Source organism: Molossus molossus, unplaced genomic scaffold, assembly GCF_014108415.1.
Source record: "Molossus molossus isolate mMolMol1 unplaced genomic scaffold, mMolMol1.p scaffold_m16_p_22, whole genome shotgun sequence".
NCBI classification, from domain to species: Eukaryota; Metazoa; Chordata; class Mammalia; order Chiroptera; family Molossidae; genus Molossus; species Molossus molossus.
The window spans coordinates 10210747-10222949 of NW_023425358.1; the positions used below are offsets into that span (position 1 = coordinate 10210747).

A 12203-nucleotide genomic window follows, 5' to 3' on the forward strand; every position below is an offset into this window, starting at 1 on the left:
TGGCTCTCCATTGTCCGTAGGATAAAGGACTTAACCTGTTTACAGGTCTTTCTGCTGTCCGCTGCTGCCCCTCTTCTCCCCCGTCCTTGTGCCAGCCACACATTGCCTGGACTCTTTTTGTTCTTGGATTTTTAACCCTTTTGCCTCAACATTTTTTTTTTCTTATCCCTCACTACATTAAATGTCACTTCCTCGGGTAGGTGTTCTCTGAAACCTTCAGTCTGGGATGTATGTTTCTCCTGTGTGCTTATAGGTAAACTCTTAAACTATGTTGTAATTGCTCGTTTAATTTTTCCCACATCCAGACAATATGTATGCAGTACTAGTCTGTCTTAGTACATAGCTGATAGAAGACATCCAGTATATAATTGTTCAGTGAAACTCCATCCTGCTACTTCTCACTCTCAGCGGGTGACCTCAACTCCTCAAGTCCTTTCCTCCCATGTTAACTTTTTCCTGCCACTCATTTTAAGCTGAACTTGGATATCTGTCATCATGTCCCTTGTTGGCAGAAATGGTTTCTGAATGGAATTCTCTCTACTGAGATTATTTTTGTCTGGATTATTATTTGCTATTGGGTGTAAGATTTTGGTTTATATGTAGTCTTTACTAATCTCTACATTTTGAGAACTGAGTAAAGATCAGAATTTTAGTTTGTTTAAAAAACTTAAAACTTGGACAGTGGTGATGGTGGCATAGCAGTGTGAATGTACCTAATGTAACTGAACTGTATAGTAAAAATGGGTAAAATGGTGCCCAGCTGGTGTGGCTCAGTGGTTGAGCGTCGACCCATGCACCAAAAGATCGCCGGTTCAATTCTCAGGGCACAAGCCCAGGTTGTGGGCCTGATCCCTGGTGGGGAGCATGCAGGAGGTGGCCAGTCGATGTTCTCTCTCATCCATGTTTCTATCTCTCTCTCTCTCTCTCTCTCTCTCCCTTCCTCTCTCTCTAAAATCAATAAAGGAAAGAAAAAAAAATGGGGTAAAATGGTTAATTTTATGTCATGTGTATTTTACCACTCACAGAAAACTTAAAAACCTATTTTTCTCATTTACTTTTCTCCTGCTTTTCCTAATTCTCCTAGCCTGAGATATTCTTTGATGTGGTCAGCCTCTCCACATGGCAAGAAGTATTGAGTGACTCCCAACGTGAACACCTCCAGCAGTTTCTGCCTCACTTTCCTGAAGACACTATTGAGCAGCAGAATCAGCTCATCCTGGCCCTGTTCAGCGGGGAGAACTTCCGCTTTGGGAACCCTCTGCACATTGCCCAGAAGCTTTTCCGAGGTGTGTAGCTCAGCAGTCTGTTTGAGAGGGGTGGGAGGTGGGAACACATTCACTTCTGTGAACACTGCTTTCTTCATTTTGTCTGTCTGTTTTTATGTGCAGATACCAACTTAGCAGCTGGGTTTGTCAACATTTGCTGCCTAGGCCATTCTTTTTTTAAGTAAAATTTTTTAACTTACATAGGACAGACGTAAATCATATAAATCCATGATTTATTATTAATATGAACTCAGCTGTGTAAAACCACCACCTAGATCAAGAAATAAAACATTACCAACATCTTAGAGGCACCTTTAAAATTAGTCTTTAAAGTTTTTTAATAATAGTTTACCTTTTGTGTTTTTACGTGTGTGTGTGTCTGAATCACGTACATGTTTCTGCAGAAAACATGCCACTACTGCCAAACCCTTTAGCATCTGTGTATCTCTTAAGAAGGACATTCTCTCACATGATCACAGTCCTATTATCACACTCAAGAAATTTTACTTTGGGCAAATAATATCACAGAATACCCCAAATGCAGATTTTTTCAGTTCCCAAATGTCCTTTTTATTTATTTTTTATCCTAACCCAAGGACATTTTTGCATTTATCTTCAGATAGAGCGGGAGGGAGAGAGGGAGGAAGAGAGAGAAACATCCACATGAGACAGACACATCGAGTGGTCACCACCCTTACGACCCCAACCAGGGCCAGGGCCAGGGCCAAACTGCAACTGAGGTACGTGCCCTTAAGCGGGAACCGAACCTGGGACTCTCCAGTCTGCGGGCCGATGCTCTAACCGCTGAGCCAAACTGGCCAGGGCCCACATGTCCTTTTTAGTTGCCTCTTAAATTGAGGACCAATTCAAGATTCATACATTGTGTTTAGATCTCACGTCTCTTCATTTCCTGAGTCCAGTGCCCTCTGCCTTTTTTTCCCCTTTGTCTTTCAAAACACTGATGTTTTTGAAGAGTCTAGGGCTCACGAATTGTAAAACATCCTGTTTTCTGGGGGATTGTCTTCTTGTTTTCTCATGATTAGATTTGAGTTAAACATTTTTGCCAAGAATACTGTTTGGGAAATGTTATTTCTTTCCCACCATCCTCTCTAGGCACATGATACCCATTTTTCCATTGTTGGTAATATTGTGTTTGATCCCTTGTTTAAGGGATGTCTGCCCGACCTAGTGTTTGGATGGGTAACTTTTTTTCTTTATAATTAAGAAAGCAATCTGTGAGGTTATACTTTGGGACCATGTGATAATCTTATTTCCCAAAAACCTGTTTTGCTCAGTGGTTTTAGCCCCCAGTAATGATTCTTTCCCGAATCAGTTGTTACACTGGGGATAGCAACGTGGTTTGGAGCCACTCTCAAGTCCCTGTTCCTCTCTGCCCTGTAGAGAGGAGCAGAGGATGCCTCTTCCTCTCCTTTCTGCGGTGCAGCTGCGGTGGCAGGGGGCTCGAAAGGACAGTGTATCTCCTTGGGTTTTATTAAACTGGCTAACTCGACAGCTGCAAAAGCCTGGAGTGAACATGCTCATTGTTCCGACCTCTCATTATCTTAAGGTTTAAGGTCAGCAGTCTCTCCTTTGGTGGGTTGTTAGTGTAAAGAGGAATTTCTCTCCGTGGTTGGCAGCGGTTGATTTCCCTGAAGCCAGGGGCCTCAGGCGGGAGGAAGCCAATTCTTCTAATAGAGCCGGCTTGGTTTTAGAGGCTCGTGTCAGGGACCTTATGTGATGTTACTGCTATCTATTTTGCTGTCATGTTTTCTCCCTAAACAGCATGATAGGCTGGTAAGGATAGAAGCAAGGAGAGGTGAGGCTGGAATTTCTGTCCATTTCGCTCTGTCCAGGGTCATATTTCAGTTCTGCTGTTGCTGAAAGCAGTGGCATTACTGTGGTTATTGTGGTTATCAGTCTTTTTTTTTTTAATTTATTTTTATTACAGATGTTTCTCCTTTTTCCCCCCATTAACCCCCTTCTCCCCATCCCCTCCCACCCCATCCCCAGCTTTGTTGTCTGTGTCCATCAGTTTGGTTATCAGTCTTAACTGAGCTATCATTGCTTCCTTTTTTAATGAAAGAAAAAAAATTTTTTAACTACATTTAGTATACAAAACTGTATTAGTTTCAGGTGTGAGCTATCATTTCTTTTTGGTATTCTTTTACCTTTGGTTATCTTTCCTGATTGTTTTTACAATATTCACCTTTTCCTTAAGTTCTAAGTGCTCATCAGACTCCTTTGCCTCCTATTTCATAAAGGAAAGGCTCATTCATCATAAACTCCAACTTCCCTCTTCCATCCTTCACCCCAGTTCACTGAATTCATTTCCATTCTGACCTGCTTTACTTGTCTCAAAGGACGTAGAATTTTTCTTCTGCTTAAGATTAACCTCTGGCCTGGCCAGTTTGGCTCAGTAGTTAGAGTGTCAGCCCGTGGACCAGAGAGACTTGGGTTCGGTTCCTGCTAAGGGTACGTACCTCGGTTGCAGTTTGTCCTCGGCCCCGGCTGGGGTCATGTGGGTGGCAACCAGTCGATGTGTCTCTCTCACATTGATGTTTCTTTCTCTTCCTCCCTCTCTCCCTTCTGCTCTATCTGAAGATAAATGCAAAAATGTCCTCGGGTGAGAATTAAAAAAAAAGATTAACCTCTGCTCTTGATGCTTTTTGTCCTTTTCTGGGACCTTGTTTCCTCAGGTAACCATTCTCTCTGCTTAGATACTCACTCCACTCGCTGTTTTTCAGCCTCTAGATATGCATGGCTCTCTTACTCAAAGAAGTCTTAACCATCTGTCCCCTTTATTGTCCTCTATCATTTTTCTTGATCTCCATACTTTTGGAAAGGTGTCTATAGCTGTCCCTTTCAGTTAATCTGCCCTGACCCCTTATGGCTGTTCCTTTACTACCCCCACAGGACTGCTTTTACCAGTGCCACCAGTAACCTCTTTTTACTTTCCCTTCAACTTTTTTTTTTTTATCCTCACCCGAGGACATTTTTCCATTTTTTGTTCAGGTAGAGTGGGAGGGAGAGAGAGGAACAGAGAGAGAGAGAGAAACATCGATGTGAAAGGAACACATCGAGTGGCTGCCACCCGCACAACCGACCAGGGCCGGGGACAAACTGCAACCGAGGTACATGCCCTTAGCGGGAACCGAACCCGGGTCTCTCAGGACCGCAGGCTGACGCTCTAACCGCTGAGCCAAACCGGCCAGGGCTCCCTTCAACTTTTTACTTTTACATTTCAAACCTACAGAAAAGTTACAAGAATTTATAATGGACACTCGTATATATTCTTTACTAGGTTCGTCAATAACTAGCATTTGGCCACATTTAGCCCTGGCATTTAGCTTAGTTGGTTAGAGTGTCTTCCTGATACACCAGGGTTGCAGGTTTGATTCTGATCAGGATACATACAAGAATTAACCGAGGAAAACAGAAATAAGTATAACAACAAATCAATGTTTCTGTCTCTGCCTCCCATCCTCCCCTCTTTCCTGTCTCTCTCTAAAAATATCCATAAATAAAAAAAATATTTTGCCACATTTATTTTCTTATCATTATAGTACTTGTTACTGTTATTATTTTTGCTGAAACATTTGAGAGCATTGCAGCCATAGCACCCCTAAATTTTTTAGTATTAATCGCTGAAGAATAAGAACATTCTCTTACATAACTACAAATGATCAAATTCAGAAATACAGGAAATTTTTGTATTTAAATATGAAATTTAACATTGACGTATTGTTATATATAGTCTATATTCATTATATCTCACCAGTTATATTGCACCCTTTTTGGTGTATGGGAGGATACTCCAAGCAACTGAGCCACCCGACTGTGGCAAATAATATTTTCTTTAACTCAGTATATCCTAAATATTATTTTAACAAAGGTGTAACATTTAGTAACTGTCTAAAAGGGAAACTCAAGACTGAAGGAATATAACTTCAAAGAAGCACAGAGGCAAAGAAGTAGAATATTAGTCTAATTTCTATATATCAAATAGCATCATTCATGTTAAACTCTTGGCTCACTTCTTGAAGATCAAATTTCCAATTTCCCTATAGCATGGTGGTTAAGAGCTGGGGCTCTGGAAGTGCCGGAGTACCCGGAGTGAAATCCAGTTTTCCCCTGTATTAGCTGTGTGACCTGGCAAGTTATTTAACTTCTCTATGCCCCAGTAAAAGGAGGATTTAGTGGTACCTTCTTTATGAGGTTGTTATAAAGTTAATACAGGCAAAGCCCTTACATGGTGGCAGTTACATGTACTCTTCTAAGTGTTTGCTGTCATTAGTTACCTTGGATACAATTAGGGTAGTTGGGGAAAAAAACCACCTTGTGCTTTAACCTCTTAAGCTTTCTGAGATTAGCTTCTCCATCATTCCCTCTTAGTTCTCATCAGAGCCTACCTGCTCAAATCTACTGTGTCCAGAGTGGACCTCTTTTATTTATTTTTTATTTATTTATTTATAATCCTCACTGGAGGACATTTTTCCATTTTTTGTTCAGGTAGAGTGGGAGGGAGAGAGAGGAAGAGAGAGAGAGAGAAACATCGATGTGAAAGGGATACATCGAGTGGCCGCCACCCGCACAACCGACCAGGGCCGGGGACACACTGCAACTGAGGTACGCGCCCTTAGCGGGAACCGAACCCGGGTCTCTCAGGACCGCAGGCCGACGCTCTAACCGCTGAGCCCAACCGGCCAGGGCCAGAGTGGACCTCTTTTAGACCTTCTCTCAGGCAGTGAGTGGTACTAATTACTCATGTTCAGTCATCTAGGTACTATGCTCACTTGACCTCTCCATTGCTCCCCTTCCTGCTCCAGCATCTGAACTATCAGCAGCCCTAATCTTTCTTACTCAAAAATGTGTTCCAAGTCTGCTTCTACTCATTTAACTACTATTTACTAATTAGCCAGTATGTGCCAGGCATTGTTGGTGGTTCTGGAGATAGAGTAATGAATACTGTTAACAGTCTAATAGAGAAAAACAGATGATGAATAAGCAAATATTTGTTGGTTTAAGTGCTACAAAGAATAAGAAAGGGTAGTGGGACTAGAGTGCTGGAAGGAGCAGCTTTAGGAAAGGCGTTCGGGCAGGTCTTCTCCAGTGAGGTAACAGTTGAACAGAAACTTCATGAAAGTAGGGGGAGCAAGCCATGCAAATAGTGGGTGTTAATAGGGAGCATTGCAGGCAAGAGAGGGCTTTAAATACAGGGGTCTTGAGAGCCCTGACTGGTTTTGGTCAGTGGTTAGAATGTTAAGCTGTGAAACCAAAGAGTCACAGGTTAGATTCTGGTCAAGGGCACGTACTTCGGATGTAGGTCATCTCCAGCCCTGGTCAGTGTTGTGCGGGAGGCAGCCAGTCTCTGTGTCTCTCCCACATTGATGTCTGTTCCCCGCCCCCACTTTATCTGAAGAGGAAAGAAGAAAAAAATACCCTAGGTGAGGATAAAAAACAAAGGCCTTGAGAAAGTAGGGTATGTGGACTGTTCAGGAAACAGCATGGAGGCCGGTGGGGATGGGGTAGAGTGAGCAAAAGGGAGACTGCTAGAAGATGAGGCCAAAGATGGCTCGAGACAGGTCATGAAGGGCCTTGTCGCCCCTCTTTAGGGTCTCCGCTGATACTGAATGTGGAGGCAAACCATGGGCCCAAGTCACCATCATCTCTCACCTAGACCGCTACAGTAGTTTTTCTCCTGTTGCTCCCAGCCATGTCATTCTCCTGCTGTAAATCTTTCAAGTTATTTTTGTTGCATTAAGGATAGAGTCCATGCATGGCCTAAATGTTTCTGTGTGGTTTGATCTTAGCCCACCTTCCCAGGTTTTTTTGTGCCACACCTCAGCTACAGCCTACTCTGCATTAGTCCTCAGACATTTCTTTGTTTTGGAACATGCCAAGTTTGTTCTTGCTTCAAGGCCTACTTTAGCACATACTGTTCCTTTTGCCTTTTCCCTATTTTTAGTTCTTTTTTTTTTTTTTTTCTTTTTGATATTTTGTTCAGATAGTGGGGGGGGGAGAGAGAGAGAGAGAGAGAGAGAGAGAGACACATCGCCGTGAAAGGGACACATCGAGCGGTTGCCACCCTCACAACCCAACTGGGGCCGGGGACAAACTGCAACTGAGGTACATGCCCTTAGTGTGAACCGAACCCGGGTCTCTCTGGACCGCAGGCCGACGCTCTAACCACTGAGCCAAACCGGCCAGGGCTTTAGTTCTTATTTTTTAAATTCCCATATATTTTATATTCCTCCCAGTTTTTCATTTTGAAACTTTTTTTAAAATTATTTTTGTTACAGATGTTTCTTCTTTCCCCCCCACTGACACTCTCCTCCCAATCCCCCCCTCATTTTGAAACTTCTATGCATGTGGAAAAGTTGAAAAATAATGCAACACTCAGGTAACTTTCACCTATATTTATCAGTTGTTAATATTTTGCCACACTTGCTTTAATCAGGCTTCATTTTATGTATCATTCTTTGAGATCCCTTTCCAGATTTAACTCTCCTTACCCTTCACAATTCTCTTAAGTTAATTTCCTTATAGTACTTAAGAGAGTTGAATATTATTTATCTGTTCACCTGTTTATTTTCTGTCTGTCCCACTAGACTGTAGCCTCCACATAGACAAAGGTTATCTCCTCCCTATACACTGTATTCCAGTTTAGTAGAGTTGACCACATTTTAAACACATTAAATATTTGTTGACTGATGTGTGTGTATTTGTACCTCTGTTCGCTTAAGATGGACACTTTAACCCTGAGGTGGTCAAGTACCGGCAGCTGTGCTTCAAGTCACAATACAAGCGATACCTCAGCTCTCAGCAGCAGTATTTCCATCGGCTGCTGAAGCAGATTCTGGCTTCCCGGAGTGTAAGTAATGTTGGGAGCTGGGTGTACAGCGGGGGCAGTGAACGCACAGATTTCAGGACTTTAAGAAGTGGCTCAGGTACAAATGCAAAAGATGCCACTAAGAAAAGAATACTGTCAATTAAGCCAAGACACAGTTAAGCTGCATTATCCTGTTTTATGATTAATTTTAAGATGTACCCTGATTTCAGAGGTGTTAAAATGGGGGGGAGGGAATGGTACCTCTTAAAATTGATGAAATGTTGTAGCTTCAGTATTTACCAGCATAGATAAGTGGCTTTCAGAGCCATCGTGGCTTGTGGATGAGCCAGATTGCTGTGGAGTCGATGTATATGCGGGCCTCGGGGTGACCTGGCAGGTGTGCAGCGCGCCCAGCTCCGTGGCCCTGGGACTGCCCCAGCCGGTGGCTCTCCAAGGCAGAGGCTTTAAGTGGTTTAAGCTTCAGTATGGAAATATTTGGGTGTCTAGTATAATAAGTATTCATTTTTGGTGGAGCAGGTCAACACTCAGTTTTAGAATTTTCACCATGTGATAATCAAAATAGGCCTTTTTTTTTTTTTTTTTTACATAATCACATGTGCATCTTTCCTTGTGATCTGGAGGGAAGGAATTGAACAGTGAAGAGAAGAACGGGTAGACTTGAGAATGTGCCAGAACAAGTTTCCGGTGACGACGTGTTCCCCCATGGTCTCTTCCCAGGACCTATTGGAGATGGCCCGTCGGAGCGGCCCAGCCCTCTCCCTCCGGCAGAAGCGCCCTTCGCCGTCCCGCACCCCCGAGGAGCGGGAGTGGCGGACCCAGCAGCGCTACTTGAAGGTGTTGCGGGAAGTGAAGGAGGAGTGTGGTGACACAGCCCTGTCCTCTGATGAAGAGGGTGAGTGTCTTGGGCACTTGGGGTAGCTGAGGTATTGGATTGACACCAGCAGCCTTTGGTTTGGTTGGAGCCAGTGGTACCATTTATCTTCCCAGCAAAGAAGCCACCCGAGTTGTCTGTCTGGGGGGTGGATGTTCCTGAGAAGTGGGGCGAGACTACACATCTTTTTCTTACTTTTGATTCTTAAGTAGCACTTGGTTTAGATGAGGTGAATCCCTGCACGGCAGGGCTCTCCACAGTAGGCCTGGCTGGTCCTGTTGTGCCACTTGAGAGAACTGCTTTTCCCCTTACAGGAGAGTAGTAGTGACTGTTGGCCTGCTGCAATGCGACCCCATCACTCTGTTGAAGTCTCTCTTCCTGGAAGAGCCGTTTAAATGACCTAAGTGTGCTCCCGTTCGCCTGGGGAAGGGTCAGAAAGGAATGGTGGAACCCTGGCCTCCATGTTGTTGGCTTATCCTTGTTGAATCCAAATGGCCACTTACCCAGTCTCCCCTGTTGGAGTCCACAGCCACGTTGGATTTACAAGAAACATTTTCTTTTGAAGATCTCAGCTCATGGCTTCCGAGCTCTCCAGCACGTTCTCCTAGCCCTGCGGTGCCCCTGAGGGTGGTGCCCACGCTTTCGACCACGGATATGAAAACTGCAGGTGAGAACTAAGTTGATGCTGTTGACGTCTGGGAAATCCGGAGGTAGATTTAACTCCCTTCGAGGGAGGTGGGTACCAGATTCTTACCTGCCAGGAAACAAAGCAGTGTTTCTTAGAATTGGAGAGTTTTTTGTACAGTTCCACTTTTTTTTTTTATCCTTACCTGAGCACATTTTTCCATTTTTTGTTCAGATAGAGTGGGAGGGAGAGACAGGAAGAGAGAGAGAGAGAGAGAGAAAGAGGGAGAGAGAGAGAGAGAGAGAGAAACATCGACGTGAAAGGGATACATTGAGTGGCTGCCACCCACACGACCTAACCAGGGCCGGGGACAAACTGCAACTGAGGTGCGTGCCCTTAGGGGGAACCAAACCCAGGTCTCTCTGGACCACAGGCCGATGCTCTAACCGCTGAGCCAAACCAGCCAGGACTACAGTTCCACTTTTTTATAAATATGTAGGTCTTCCTTCCTTTGAATTTTTTTTTAAATCCTCACCCGAGGATATTTTTTTCCATTTATCTTTAGATATAGTGGGAGGGAGGGAGAGGGAGAGGAGAGATAAGAGAGAGAAACATTGATGTGCGAGAGACACATTGATTGCTTGGCTCCCTCATGACCCCGACCAGGGCCAGGGATGGAACCACAACTGAGGTATGTGTCCTTGACCGGGATTGAACCCACGACTCTTTGGTTATGGGCCGGCACTCTGCCCACTGAGCCAAATTGGCCAGGGCTGAAATTTTTTTCTTAGGAGCTGATCAGCTGGTATTTTGGGCTAAAGCAGAATCTTCAAATAGCATTACTAAGGGATACTTCAGTAATAGAACAAAAGGGGTAACTGGAGCCATAGCAATTTCTTGGAACATTTGTGAAATTAGAGAATAATTTTTTAAAATATATTTTTATTGATTTAAAAGAGGGGAAGGGTGATAGAGGGAGAGAGAGGAACGTTGATCGGCTGCCTCCTGCACACACCCTGGCTGGGGATTGAGCCCGCAGCCTGTGCATGTACCCTGACTGGAATTGAACTGGCGACCTTTCGGCGCACAGGGCGATGCGCAACCAACTGAGCCACACCAGCCAGGACAGAGAAGAATTTTCAATTGGGGCAGGAATTGAAGAATGTTAAGAACCTTTAATGTGTTTTAGGAGCAGCTCAGTAACTGAGGTCATGGTTTTTGAGCAAAATGTAAAAAAACTGAAGAGTGACCTTGTGGCTATTCAAGATTGTAGTACATAGTAGTCAGAACGAAAACTCAGAAATATCTTACTTTTGACTGTCACAGGTGACCAGAAAGACTTAAATTTCAGCATCATGTTAGTGTATGACCTAGTGTATGTGGTTTGGTTCATTTTTTCTCAGATAAAATAGAACTGGGGGACAGTGACCTGAAGATAATGCTAAAGAAGCACCATGAGAAGCGGAAACATCAACCAGTAAGTTTGGGGGCAGGGTGTGTGCTCATTAGTGGTTTTTCACTATAAAGTCTTTGGATTGGCTATTGTAAGGAAGATACAGGTAGTCACTTCCTTATTTCTGCTTCTTTCCTTATCGTTGCTAGAGGACAAAATAACCAGAGAAGCTAGTTGACACTTAACTTTGACTTTATAAGGCGTGTTTAACGTAGTGTCTGATTTAATCTTTATTCAAGACTGGTGTGTGAGTCAGATTTTTTTTTTACCAGATTTTTTTTTACAGAGAGGTTAAGGAGCTTGTCCTTGTCCCTACAGCTAGTAAGTGGAAAAGCCAAGAGGCAGAGCCTATGCTCTTCCCACTTTTTACTGTTTCTCCACCTAATCGAAGTTCATTCCAGTACAGCCAGAGAGCACAGTGGAGGAAGAAGAGGCAGTTTGTCTAAGGCCCAGTGGTGAGACGGGAAGAGTCCCACAGTGGAAGTCAGAACTGACTTGTCTGTCTTTCCTGCTTACTCTGTGGTATTAGGTAAATCCCTTTCCGTCTCTGAATCCCATTTTCAGACTGTAAAATAAGATCTTTACACGACTATTTGAGGAGCACATGAGATAAGGAATGCGGAAGAGCTTTGTAAACTGTGAATGCCATCCAATAGAAAGGTTGGAGCTGGGCTCTCCTCTGCCTCGTTTAAAGAGCAGTTTTTATCTCTGTATATTTTTAATTCAACGTGATTTTCTTAAGTGCACGTAACAGCTAATTATCTGTTAGGTGAGTTGGCCAAACCTCCAGCAGTTTCAGCTCCGTGTTGAGGCCTCCATAACATATCTCTGAATATCACATCTAGGATCATCCGGACCTTTTGACGGGGGACCTGACTCTCAATGACATCATGACTCGAGTCAATGCTGGCAGGAAAGGTTCTCTAGCAGGTAAATGACGCCTTCTATAGGTAGCCATCATCTGACTGTGGTGTTACATTATGTGAACCTGTCTACATGTTGAAAAATAAATGAAATCAAGGTTTCTTCTTGCTGATAACTTTTTTTGGCTATTGCCTCTAATGGATTTATAGGCAGAAAATCAGAACAACCGATCATTGGTACCTTAATAACTTAAAATTAATTTGTGAGTTAATCTT

General features: G+C 43.6%; 1 protein-coding gene across 2 annotated transcripts in view; it reads left to right on the forward strand.

Annotated features, from left to right (window-relative positions):
* Window positions 1-12203, forward strand: part of NFRKB (nuclear factor related to kappaB binding protein) — a 38761-nt gene that overhangs the window by 4451 nt on the left and 22107 nt on the right. Inside the window, exons 3-8 of one of the 2 annotated variants that reach the window (XM_036276920.1) lie at window positions 1085-1286; window positions 8009-8136; window positions 8833-9007; window positions 9516-9653; window positions 11015-11088; window positions 11910-11994. In XM_036276920.1, the coding sequence (XP_036132813.1) occupies window positions 1085-1286; window positions 8009-8136; window positions 8833-9007; window positions 9516-9653; window positions 11015-11088; window positions 11910-11994 (802 nt within the window). The remainder of the gene's footprint in view (window positions 1-1084; window positions 1287-8008; window positions 8137-8832; window positions 9008-9515; window positions 9654-11014; window positions 11089-11909; window positions 11995-12203) is intronic. The other variant, XM_036276921.1, reaches the window with a different exon arrangement.